Genomic DNA, 13993 nt, shown 5'->3' on the forward strand with positions numbered 1-13993 from the left:
TGTCACACTATCCGACTTTCCATTGGACAAGTTGCATCCAAGAGTTGGATGGTAAGTTTGATGGTGTGAATTGGACGTATTTCTATCAAACGGACCTAAGCGCCATAGGGTGAGGAAGGTAGAGGGGGGCTTGGGTTGGCGGCGAAATCGGGCATCCGGCTGATTCCGTCCTATACTCGCAATGTTTTTCCATGGCGCTTAGGTCCGTTTGACAGAACGCGCTATCCGGCATTCTAAATTCCTCAAAAGGAACTCAAATTGGCGCTTAGTTCCGTTTGATAGAAATACGTCCAATTGGGCTTAAGACAAGACCTGCGGGCCGATTATTGAAACTGATGGACAAAGCGATAGACAAAGAAGACATAGGAAGTATGGAGCGATCCTATTGGTTGATATAGTTGGTTCTTACAGACTATGCATGGCAGAAAATGATGGACTAACTGTCGGGTTTTTAGTGGGTTGCCGTTAGTTAGTCTATTACCTACTTCCTATGTCCATTGCCACCACCTGCTTCCACCAATAGGCTCCCCCCAAATTTCTTTTGTCGTCTTTGTCTATAGCTTTGTCAGTAAGTTTCAATAATCGGCCCGCTGAAAGGATATGACTGGGATGGGATGCGTGTACTAACCTGGCTGGCGGTGATGCCGCTGGTGCACTGGGGGGTGGGGAGGGAGCGCTTGCGGATGTCCCGGTACGGTGAGAGGAGGAAGGGGTCGTGCTGGGCGGGGTAGGGCGGGGAGGAGGGGCGGGAGTCGCCGGAGCCCTCCTGCCGCTCGTCGAAGGCGTAGGCGTCCTCGGCGCTCGACTCCTCGACGACGATGAGCGGCTCGCCCGACTGCTGCGACGACAGCGACGACATCGGCGAGTACGACGACCGACGCATCAGGTTGCTCACGCCCGCCCCGCCAGAGCAGCCCGCCGCCGTCGCCCCCGCGCCCGCTTCTGAAACACAAACACATCAACACATAAACATAAACACATCAACTCATAAACATAAACAAATCAATCTCAAAAATCAAATCAAACCTCATTTCATTACCAGACACACAGAGAGAGAGAAAAAGGCCGAAACCCCCGGGTGCTGGAGCCGTAGCCTTAGCTTCACGGAGAAAAATAGAACCGCGCTGAGCACTAACTTTCTCATTTCCAGTGAAGGAGAGACCGGTCACTGGTATCTGGTAGAGAACCTATAAGTGGACGTATTTCTGCCAAAGAGACCTATGTGGAGGTGAGAAATATGGGGTGTGCTCTTGGAAGCTGCATAAGAAGCAATGTAAAAGTGGGCGTGGTTCCTTTTGAAGAATTGGCAAAGCGGGATTTTACATTCTATCAAACAGACCTATGTGCCAACTGAATGCGGAACTCATGAGCCGCGGGCATGGCAAGAGAGCGTTGTGGTCAGGGCTCATGAGTTAAAGACGAATCCGGCAGTGGCGAGGCGCAGACGCCGAGCTCGATCATTGCCGCTGACGTCACTGGCGCTTTATATTTCCCATTCATTCTTACGCAAAGAGAACTAACGAGCACACCCCACATTTCTCACTTGCACATAGGTCTGTTTCATAGAAATACGTCCAAGTCAGAGACAGAGAGACCCTCCACTGCTCTCCTGGACTAACGGTAGGGTCTCTCGTGAATTGCAGTTAGTTACTCTGTTACCTACCTCCTTTGCCCATTCAAACCACCCGTTTCCACCGAAAGAATCACTTTCTTCTTCTTTGTCTATAGCTTTGTCTATCAGTTTCAATTATTGACCCGCTGCCAATGGTGGAAGCTTTTACATTCAGAACTTCAGCTCCGGCAGTCAACTGTAGCCTTTATTTCGCTTTGCAGACAAACCGAAGTTCGGCCAATTTGTTAGGATCATTACGTCGGTCGCAGCTTATCGTCTTAGTAGGTAGATGAACAGCCGAAAAAAGGGTGATAGACCAGTGGGCATCTAGACACGGTATGAAGTAAAATACTACGCTTATCGTTCTTCTTGTGGAAACAAATCACATGATATGTAGTCTAAAATGGAAACGAGAGGAAGTATAGTACTCCTGAGTAAGATATAAATGTGCGTATGCCACTACTTAAATGGCAAAATACAAATGACGTCATGATCTGAGTTGAAACACTTGTTATTTGGAGTTACTCGTTTGGAGTTGACTTCCGAACTTTCCGTTGTGTGACTACTATCTACCTAAGATTTTAGAGAAAACAGGTGAAATATTCTTCTAGCTCAGATCTAGTCTAATGGCCCAGTACTGTTGGTCATCGGTTACTATTAGGCTGATCTGAGCGCACAGTTGTGCCCAAAACTTTTGCACACTCAGGAAGATATCAGTGAGGGTCCTCTCAAATCAACTGTCTCTATGCCCTTAGCAGCCTTAATGATCCATTAGACAGGGTACATACTAAACTTCACGCACCGAAAATTACTGAAATTAACTCCTCACCAGATTAGTTGATGTCGGTTGAGTACAGACTACAGAGGAGAATTTCATGAGCTGCCGCGCCGCTCACCCGCGGCGCACTATGGTCCAAAACTCAAGAATAGGAGGAAATAAGTCGGATAATGACTGAAAGATCACGAAAGTTACGTATAAGATGTTTTTTGAGTCGCTAATTTCGAATTAGATGTCTAATTGCCTAAAAAGTTTATGGCACGCTGCGGCGCGGCGTGCTGCTAGCGCAAAACGCGCCCTGACGCCTACAAACCTAAGGGGATACTTCAAGCATTGCGCAATGCGTGAAGTAGCCCGTTAGGTTTGTAGGCGTCAGTGCGCGTTTCGCGGTAGCAGCTCGCCGCGGCTCTCCCGGCGGGCGGGTGGTGACCGATTTCAGACGGGGAGAGCTTCTTGGCGGAGAAACTCGTGTATCGTGTACATTTTTATTTTTTTTTAATTTCCGACTTTCAAAATTACAAACTGATCGTGTGAAGTAATTAGTGAACTTTCAACGCTAGAGGAAGTGTAATAATGAAAGGCGGGTCGTGCGCCATGCGCGCTGCGGACGGCGCAGGGCGACTCACGAAATTCTCCCCTGTGCTCTGTCAAGTTGATGTTTCTTGACGCGTGAATTCAAACCTCCCACTCATCAAAAACCGGAAGTCTACGTTAGCAAATCCCCCACTAAACGTTGCGGTAAAAATCTTCGCGGCATGAAGATATGACAAATCTGGGTGCTTCGACTTAGTTGTCGCGCGATGTTTACACTTTAAAAACACATGGTGAAGAAAGGTCACTGCTTCATTAAGGCGCCTGCCAGAACAGTCGCAAAACGCGATTTGACTCAGACAGTGTATTGCATTTCTTGTGATCGGGCAATAAAAATTTCCCGTAGCCAATGTAAAATAAAAACGTTAAGGTGATTCGACGGACTCCATACTTTGTGTCAAGACGACATGCGATACATCGCATCGATTGGTTCCATTTTTCAGCTACTCGTTATTTTTCTCGAATTTGGAGATCGCAATTCTGTTCTCAGGCGACTTACCAAATTCACTTACCAATTTTGACAAACAAATTCAACTTAATATATGCGTGGTTTTTCTAGAGGGAAAAGATCGCATTCGAGTGCAGTTTCGATATCAGTGTCGAACTGACGTATCACGTGTATCACTGACGCCTACAAACCTAAAGGGCTACTTTACACATTGCGCAATGCTTGAAGTATCCCCTTAGGTTTGTAGGCGTCAGTGCAAGTTTTGAGCTGGCAGCACGTCGCGCGTCGCGCCGCAGCATGCCATAAACTTTGAGGGCAATTCAATATCAATATTGGTTATTTAGTCTCCTAATGACAGAATTGCGATCTCAAAATTCGAAAGAAATCAAAGCTGAAATTACGGAACGAATTGATGCGATATATCGCACGACGTTCTGACACAAAAAATATCGTCCATCGAATCACTTTAACATCTTGGTGAGGAGAAAATGTCAGTAAATTCCAATGCAAGAATCATGTTCTACGCGAAATTTCGATTTGGAACATGTATCAGAAAGCTAAAATTCGTAGCTTGTCCAGTTGTCCTTCAGGGCCACAGTCCAAACCCTCCTCCTAAAAGTACCCTGGCCCTCCGAAGCAAACCCGAAGTAGCAACTTTTGAAGATATCCAGCCCTCGAGCAAAGGACGAGATGGTCTCGACGATTTGACATTATCTTGGAGCGACACAGACGGAAAATAATAGACTTGTCACTGTCATTATTTTATATGAGGGAGCATTAGGGGAGGGGCGGAGCGCGAGGCTAAACTTGTTATATCCGTCGATTGTGACAGGCTCCTGTCTTCTCGGTGGCCCGGAGGGGAGGGCGGCTCGAAAATAATTAGATGTCCGATCATCGGAGGCAGATTGATAGATAAAATAAACCGAGGCTCGTGTTTTCCCGCGAGGTAAGTTTGCCGAGCCATCTGACGCCGAGGTGCCCGCTCGTCCCCCGGTGGGCCCCGTCAGGAGAGTGATTTGCGGGGATTAGCGTGATGCAGTGAGCAATATTGCCACCGGCGCTCGGAAATAAAATCCATCGCTCGCCTTCGAGATTGCTCATAGGGACCGACGGAAGAGGGTCCTCCAGCCAAATAAAACCGCTCAACTCGTCAGTCCGGACCTCCAATGGAGAATTTGCACACGAAAATTTTATTGCTTCATCCGGCACACGGTGGATCGAGTCAATAGGAGAGGTCGGACATAATTCGGAAACTTTAAACGCTTATAACACCGTTTATACAAAACTTTGAGATTGCAAAAGTGGTTCGACCGGTTTTTTCGTATAATTTTCTTCCGGAGGCATCCCTTCAAATTTAAAGTGTGACGAAATAAACATTTAAATTTGCAGTTTCAGTCAGAAACCTTAAGTCCGACCTCTCTGATTGACTCGATCCACTGTGCAGCAGTGCTTAACGAGCTGATTTCGTATTCGCAGTACATTCCTATTTTTTTAGGAACATAGATGTGTCCGCTCTCTTCAGATTTTAGAAGTATAACCCAGGTTTTTTTCCGTTGCTTTCTACAGGAGACTCGAGAACTTAAGCCCTTGTCCCACGATCAAATGAACTTATCTAATACTTATCAAATGCGAGATGGCGGGTTCATCAATATTTGACGGCCCGCTAACTTTAGATAGCGGACTTGCGCGAAGACATGTCGCCATCTTGCATTTGATAGGTTCATTTGATCGTAGGACTCGGGCTTTATTGAAATTTCCAAACTGGCTTCCAGTTTATTTTCTATAGGTGTTTTCTTATTTTTTGCTGTTATCGACATGTGATGGCCCCTAAATGATCCCACTCTCTTCAGATTTTGGACAGGAGACTCGATAACATACTGAAATTTCCGAACTGGACTCCAGTTTCATTTTCTACCTCAGTAGATGGCAACAACGGCCAGGATGCAACACGATGTAATTATTTCTCGCATGCGCTGGGCGATATTTTGTCAGCGGCGAGTAATGTCACAGCGGAATTACCGGCGGATTTCAAAGCCACGAATTAGTGCGGCCACGTCCAAACTGTGCAGGGAGGAATCGTCGCGTCGTTTATCACCCGCCGACGCACAGTGGACCGAGTCAATGGAAGAAGTCGGACATGAAATTTTTGACAAAAATTGTAAAATTTTCCGATTATCTCATCACAATTTTAATTTTAAGGGGTGCTTTTTACAGAAAATTGTACGCGGAAACCAATGAAATTACTTTTAAAACATCAAAATTTCGTATTAATGAAGATATACGCTTTCAAAGTTTTTAAATCATGTCAGACATCTACCACTGACTCGATCCACAGTGCGACGCGTTGGCACTCGCAGTGCAACCAAGACCTGTATTTCGACCAACGAAAATACCTACAGAATCTCTGCTGTAAACTTGCGACCAGTGTTAAGTGTTTAAATTCGATATATCGAATTTCGATACTTCAAGACCGTCGTTTATTGCTCTTGAGATTAGCACGTAAAACGCCACAAGACAAAGTTATAAGAGGGGCTTGGAGGACAAGGCGCATAAGTGCAGTTTTTCGAAAAAATTGAGATATTAATAATTTAGACCAGTAAATTAAAAGACCGCAGTAACTTTGATCTTAATGCACAGTCTGTGAAAAATTCGCTCTCAAATTCCAATTTTTAAGCATCAAAAAGTGAGTTTAAACTTTCTCTCTGCTATAAAGGATCCATGTAATTTCGAAATTTCAAACACATATCACTCGGAATAGCAAAAACTTATTTTATGCGCCTTGTCCTCCGAGCCCCTTATAGGAGCTCGGAGTGCATTCGTATTCGTTACCCCACCAATTTTGATACAATTTCCGAGAACAACAGAGTTCAAAATCAGGTGCTTGAGGAAAATCTGGCGCATCGGTTATACATCCAAGTTTCCCACGAATCACAATTTGGTTCGCGGAATCCTTGCTTCATTTACATTACTATACTTCTTATTACTGCTTTATTTGTGTTACTTATCTGTGACATCACGCAACAGAGGAGTGATTTCAGGCTACATTTACTTCCCTCAGGGCCCGTTATCTCATCGTGTTTGAAAGTTATGCCATTCCTTAACTACACGATGTCACGAATTTCTAGCAAGCATTAAGAAGTACCTTCTTTATTCCTGTTTCGGCAATAATGGCGTTGCGAATCATCAGTGACATGATGTTACAAATTCGTATTAAAGCCTTCTATTTCGAAAAAAATATTCAAAACTTGAAGTTTTAAGAAGAAAAATTGTCTCTTGATGTTTTTTTAACGAAACTTCTAGCGTAGATTTTCATCTCCCCAGAATAAAATTCAACTTATGATATGGAAAACAATTTTATCGTTTCTCTCACGAAACTACGTAATTAAATTTCAATGCTATCAAATTTCACCTTGCAAATAGTATTTTTATCGAGGGAATTTTGGAGATTTCCAACTGAAAATTGTACTGGTTCTTCTTCAAATTTCATACAAAAATGAGAAGAATTTAGGACCGAAACTGAAAAGGTGCACAAAATTCAATTTATGATATAGAAAACAATTTTATCGTTTCTCTCACGAAAAAACGTAACTAACTTTCAATGCTGCCAAATTTCACCTTGCAAATAGTATTTTTATCAAAGGAATTTTGAAGATTTCTAACTGAGAATTTTACTGGTTTTTCTTCAGATTTCATACAAAAATGGGAAGAATTTAGGACCGAAACTGCAAAGGTGCACTCTTGTGAGAAATCGAATATTTTCAGTCAATTTTGCAATCTTGGAGTGGAGTTACCAAGCATTCAATAAATGATAAGAAATTCCTCATACGTTGGCACCGACTCGAAAACAGGTTGCTTTTCCCTTCCGATTCGTTATTTTATTTTCAACCATTCCAGGAGTCTGTAGTGGATCTCTGACGAGCGGACTGCCGCACAGTGGATCGAGTCAATTAGAGGAGTCGGACATAAAATTTTTGACAAAAACTGCAATATTTTATGGTGATTTCATCAAATTTTAAACTTTAAGGAGTGGTTCTTGAAGGAAATGTCACGAGGAAACCAGTGAAACCACTTTAAGAACCTCAAAGTTTTGTATAAACTGAGTTATAAGCGTTTAAAGTTTCCAAATTTTGTCCGACCTCTCTTATTGACTCGATCCACTGTGTGCCGGCACGGAGTGTCCGCCGATATAATAGTCCGCTCGAAAAAGGGATATGATCAAGAGATCAGTCCGCTGCAACGTTCCGCGGCTCTGAAAGGAGAAATTGGAGCGCAAAAAAAGCAAAGCTCCCTCCTCGCGTTTCCTGAGTGTAGTGGGCGGGAGACGCTTAACCGAACCATGTCCACGGGACAACATATCGTATTTTCCCTGCTAGCGGAACCTCTACTCAAATCAAGAGACCTGGTTCATTTCCTCTCAAGCCAAGTTGTCAAGCACCGTGAAGTGAGAGGAGATAATTCTCAGAGAGAACGTACAGGCGCCGAGTATGGGCGTACCTTTGAAGTTGTGGCAACACTGTTTTCCCTCGATTGGAATCGATATTTCCCCTTTGAAGCTGTGGTGAAGAATCGATTGTTGAGGAGTTCGTTGCGAACACCCTGTTTATCGATCCTTTTCCATAGGTTTAAATGGTGGACCAATCGAAATAAGCACGCCACGCCACGCCACGCCACGCCACGCCACGCCACGCCACGCCACTGACTTTAAATAACTTTGAGTATAGCTTTTGGGGGAGACACTATGTCTTACAAATCGACGGGGAAACTACGAGACCACGAATCTCGGTTTGCGATGTTGTGGACTTCCTGTCAGGCTTTATTTTTTTAAATGGAGAACTACTCTACTTCGATTCTTGAAAACGTCCGTGTTCTTCCCTCTATATGCGAAGAAAACTCTGTAAAAATTTTGAGAAATGATGTTGATTTGTGCTCTTTCGAAAAAATAAAATGGGAGCGAAGATTTTCAACGCCGCAAACGAGATACGCTGTCTGGTAGTTTCACCGTCGATATGTAGAATCGATGATTTCATATTATTTTCAATGAATGTTCAACATTGGCGTCCATTTGAAGGAATCGTCACTAGAGCTGATGGACGAGAATCAGAGGTCAAGACTTCGAATGGACCACTAGAAGAAAAGATTGCGTCAACTCATGTTCTTACACAATTGGTTTTATGGTGGTTGGTTTGATGTTTGCAGCTGAGAATACGCAATTTACAGAAAAATCCATGAATATTCTAATCCACCTACCAAATTCGGAGTATGAAATAAATAAATAACCGGACTATGATGCAACTTTACGTTCTTTATTGCACTGAGAAAAAACTATGGTTTATAAACCTATTAGAGGTAAATATGGAACACCTATAATAGTCGTAAATAAACTAATGATTCTCGGTCTGTGAACCATACTAAGGTCTCTGTATACCTAATTAAGGTACCCCGTACCATAACTAAGGTATATGTGCTATTATTATATGTAGAGGTACTACTATTAGTGGTGTTCCATATTTACCTCTAATAGGTTTATAAGCCATAGTTTTTTCTCAGTGTGGCTCAATAATATAGAAAACCGCTCATAAATCGGAATTTGATTTTTTGACCAAACTGAACGAAAATCGCTGTAATAAAAACCTAGCCTTCGGCAACTAAGATCCTTCTTCTCTTTGATTTCACTATTATTATACTGAAGGGTTCCAGGTTCGATTCCCAGTCAGGTGATCCGAGTTTGATGGACTCAACGGTTACCTGGGGCTGGCTTGATTAGGGACTGTGGGGGGTGGGACTTCAGGGACTGCAAGTGTGAGATTATCCCATCAGGGATATTTGAAGTGAAAAAAAGAGAAGAAAAAAAGAAGAAGAAGGAATCTTAATGGTTCGCGACTGATTCTCAAATTTCAATGCAAAAGACAAAACATAATAATCAACGTAAATACATTCTTATCCAAGCACGATTTGAAAGTAGGAAAATAGCATGAGGAAACAGACGTTTTTCCCCTTTCTTTTTTTTGCAAACTTTTTACCCCCTTAAATAAAAGATCCTTCCTTTCAGAATCACGCAAAAAAGCTTTCATTACAACGCGAAAGTTTGTCGTTCACAGTTCCCGGCGAAGCTCCTCACCTCGGCGAATGTGAAAATGTAAGGGAACAACTGTCATCGAAACTTTAGCAATAACTCAACGACAACTTAGCAGCTTCTCGGGGACAAAAAGACGGGCGCGCGTACAGGAAGAACGCCGTAAGAGCCATGAGGCGTTGCCAAATTTCTTTCGAAAAACAACGAGTTTTCAGGAAAATTTGTGAATATTTCTCCTCCGATTTTTCGGAGGATTTCGTTTAAAGTTCGATCCATAAAGTTTGAAAATTTCAAGAAAAAATATTCATAACTTTCTTCAGAACAAGATATTTTCTGAGAGTAAATTTGGCAACATTGTAAAGCTCATACGGCGTTCTTCCTTAGGACGGCAGTAAAGGGCTTAAAACTCATCAGCCGTGAGGAAAATACCTTGCGGCCGGGCGGGCAGTCTCGGCCTCGGCGGAGATCTGGTTACCGGATGAGTTCCCTTCAAACTTTCGCGCTCATAAAAAAAGGGAAAAGAAGGAAAAGCCAGGAATTTTTTCGCAACAACGTTACATATTTTTTTTTGTGCCGCCGAGGCTGGAAAATAATCCGGACGCGAAGACAGGGAGCGAGCCTGGTACGTGCGCGAAATTTCCAAGCGGAAGGTGGTTCCGTGATTACGCCTAGCTGGTCTTTTTTCCTGGGGACGAGAGGGGATTTTAATATATTCTTTTGTCACTTTTAGTGCCTCCGGCTCGGTCTCCTATCTCGTTGAATCGATGAACGTTGTAATAAAACTCCCCGTTGCCGTCCGGGTGGCGATTCTGCGTCTTTTTGCACGTTACAAGAGAATTTCAGTCGCCTTTTCTCAGGGTTGCAACCGAACACTTTTTTTTTTTATTGAGAGTTAGTGTCTCTAATCCTTTGGAATCTACAAGCCACTATAGGCACTATTGATTGTCCGAAGTCATCAGGGAGTTTGGTAACATCCAGGACTCGGCTTACAAATTTACGGATTAAGCCGAGCGAATTCTGCTTACAGATCTCACTCGTCATTCCATGAATAATTTGTCGCCACCACGGATTTGAACCCGGGACCTATTGACTGAGTCTGACTCGCTAACCACTAGGCACCTGTGCCGGCTGCACCGAATCTAGAAAATGAGACTCCCGGACATTTCCCTGTTTTCCCTAACAAATGGTGAAATTCCCTGACAATTGTACATATACACCAACCAATTGCGGTGAACGCATGGGTCGTAAGACGAAATGTTGGAGTTTTTTAGCCAACGTGCGTAAAAAATTCAGCTTAAAGCTGAAATCTCATTAGAGAGGGAAAAAGCGCACACACAAGCACAATTTTCCCTCAAAGAGATATGTTGTTTGGAGCAACACTAGTTACGTCCATTCAGGAAGGCAACTTCAGACGCGTTCTCTAATGAGATTTCAGCTTTAAGCTGAATTTTTTACGCACGTTGGCTAAAAAACTCCAACATCTCGTAATTGTAGATATGTCGCAGGAAATGGTGAAATCAGGCATTTTGTCAAACAAATGCCTGGGCAAATAGTCAAAAATATTCCTATTCGAATTGAAATCCTGATTTTTTCCCTAATTTTAGACAAAATACTTCATTCCTGCTGTAAGAAGGAATTCTCTGAAAAAATATGCAACATACAATAGTAATTCAAACAATTTTTAGCTCATGAACAACCATTTATCTTGAGCTTTTCAGCAGATTATAAAATATAGACTTTTTAAAATTTTGAAGTTCAAATATATGAACATCTAGTGAGGAGAAGAGAGTTTGTAGATTTGACGAGTTATTTTTACTAAAATATTGATAACCGGTGAGCTCTTCGCCATAAATTTGAAAAATTTGGTAAACTGTTAAAATTTGACTATCTGCCTGGGAATTAGATAAAATGCCTGATTTGTCTAATTGCCTGCGACAGATGCATCAGATAGTGAACAAGACATAATGAGAAATAGTTATCAGGCAATATTTGCTGTACGGGACGTCCAATCCATTCCAGAAAGCTAATACAGGTGAATGGACCACTAGACAAGGTACGAATTTCAGCATTCTGATACATGTTTCTCAACCAAAATTTCACGTAAAACACGATGCGCACAACAAAAATTACCGAAATTAACTCCTTACAATGATATTAAATGATTCCTGATGCGTGAATTCAAACCACCCGCTCATGAAAACTCAATGCTCTACGTGATTCACATCGCGCGCTAGACGTTCTCATGACAGTCTCTGCGATATAAAAATTTGAAAACCTTAATCTTGACGGTTTGGCTCAGCTATAGCAAATTACCAATAGTTTGAACAACACATGGTGGAAAATGAACATTGCTCGATTGAGAAGCTTGCTGAAACCGTTGTAGTGCGCGATTTGACTCACGTAGAGCTTTGAGTTTCTTGTGAGCGGGCAGTTCAAATTCCTCGTAATCAGTGCGAAATAAAAACGTTAATATCTTCGTTAGAAGTTGATTTCGGTAATTTTCGTAGTGTGAATCGTGTTCTACGTGAAATTCTGGTTAAGAAACATGTATCAGATTGCTTAAATTCGTACCTTGTCTAGTGGTCCATTAACAATTTTTCCCCGGCACTTCCGTCATTTCCCCTGACATTTCCAGGTGACTTTTTAAAAGTCCGTTACATTTCCCGGGTTTTCCTGACTTTGGCAACCCTGGCTGTGGTGATTCTGCGTATTTTTGCACGCTACCGGAGACTTTTAGTCACCTATTTTGCCGTGTCAAGGAGGAGAGCCGCGTGAGCCTCTGAACATTGCCAAATCTACCCCGCTAAATGGATTGCGTTTTGCAAAAAGGAACGCGGAGGATTCCAATGTTGCTAGAATTGTGCAACTTACATGTTCTGCTATAAAATTTTTAAATTTGTACAAAAAATTAAATTTACAATGGTAATTTGCTTCTTGAATTCATAGTTTACTGGGCGTAATGATAAAACTTGTTTAGATGATCATAGCCTTGGTTCCTTTTTTAAAAATGAGATCCAAATATTCATCTTGAGAAAATATATGCATGTTTCTCTCTGAAACGTTCAGTCACTCCAAATTAAATTGCAAGCAAATGCGGTTAAAGAACTTGAAGAAAATATTCACGATTTTCCAGTTGCTTTCATTTTATGTTGGAGATGTGACAACGCCTGAGGGTTCATACAGAGTTTTTCTTCGGCACGGGGGTATACTGGACAAAGATATCGTAAAAAATATACTATTTTTATCAGATATATAAGGTCTTGGACTTCCCAAACGGTCATATGTTTTGAAAGTCAGTTCATAAGATCTACCTAGCCGATTTTCAAGATTTATGTGGCTATCGGCAGGTGATAATAACACCAAGACAAGCTTGCGCTCTCTTGGGTTTCGAGATGAGAGCCTCGTTTCCGAATATTGCAAAGTAGAATTGAAAATTTGTCCTATTAAATTCCATTGCCGGTTGGTAAAATCCCGTCCTGTCACGTGTGTTTCAGCAGCGGGGCGATTATTGAAACTGATAGACAAAGCGATAGACAAAGATGACATAGGGAGTATGGAGCGATCCTATTGGTTGACATAGTTGGTTCTCATAGACTAAGGGGGAAAATGATAGACTAACTGTCGGGTCTCTCGTGGGTCCTCCTACCTCCTCCTACCTCCTCCTACCTACCTCCTTTGTCCATTGCAACCACCCGTTTCCACCAATTGGATCCCTCCAAATCCCTTTTGTCGTTTTTGTCTATAGCTTTGTCTATCAGTTTCAATAATCGGCTCGCTGGTTGGCATCGGCCATGTTGAATATTGCGTAGTATTCCAATGGGCAACGGTTGGATTATAGATAGAGAGGCTCCGTTTACGAAATTTTTACCTGTGCCGTATTATCGTTTTTGGAGGAAGCTTAAAAAGCGCATACTTTTTACGCGGATTCTGAAGTGAGGAGTGTATTTCAGAATTTCCCGATTCGCTGATCGTATAATTTTTTAGCCATTTGCTATACATGTAATAACTCTTCTATTTGCTCTGGAGTCCACGCCACATCAGTTAACGTCTGATGTCACTATCGCATGTGAAGAGAATGCTAAAAGCAAGACGGCGCAAAAAGAAACCGGGTCAATTAGTGAGGTCGGACATGAAATTGTTTACTAAAACTGAGAATTTTTGTGTTTATTTCGTCACATTTAAATTTCAAGGGGTGATTCTAGAAGACAAGTTCAGGAGGAAACCGATGGAACCAGTTTGGGAACCTCAAAGTTTGTGTAAACGGAGTTATGGGCTTTAAGTTTCCAAATTTGGTCCATTTTGTGTATATATTATTCTACCTCTCCTTCTCTATTGCTAATAACTGTTAAATATATTCTTTTCATCTGTTAATTTAGTATATATAAGTGCTGTTTTGTATGTACAGCACTTAAATATCACTGATTATATTATTTTATGTATATATTATTGACCATTGACTCGATTGCACTGTGTTTGACGCAATGCGTGAAG

General features: G+C 42.2%; 1 protein-coding gene and 1 long non-coding RNA gene across 2 annotated transcripts in view; one reads left to right on the forward strand and one right to left on the reverse strand.

Annotated features, from left to right (window-relative positions):
* Positions 1 to 13993, forward strand: part of LOC140223852 (uncharacterized) — a 378065-nt gene that overhangs the window by 37095 nt on the left and 326977 nt on the right. The gene's annotated exons all lie outside the window — the stretch shown is intronic.
* The window catches only part of LOC109040242 (uncharacterized), a 326654-nt gene continuing 313226 nt past the window's right edge, over positions 566 to 13993 (reverse strand). The window contains exon 5 of the mRNA XM_072306523.1: positions 566 to 942. Within this exon, the coding sequence (XP_072162624.1) occupies positions 566 to 942 (377 nt within the window). The remainder of the gene's footprint in view (positions 943 to 13993) is intronic.

This window comes from Bemisia tabaci, chromosome 1 (assembly GCF_918797505.1).
Source record: "Bemisia tabaci chromosome 1, PGI_BMITA_v3".
NCBI lineage: Eukaryota > Metazoa > Arthropoda > Insecta > Hemiptera > Aleyrodidae > Bemisia > Bemisia tabaci.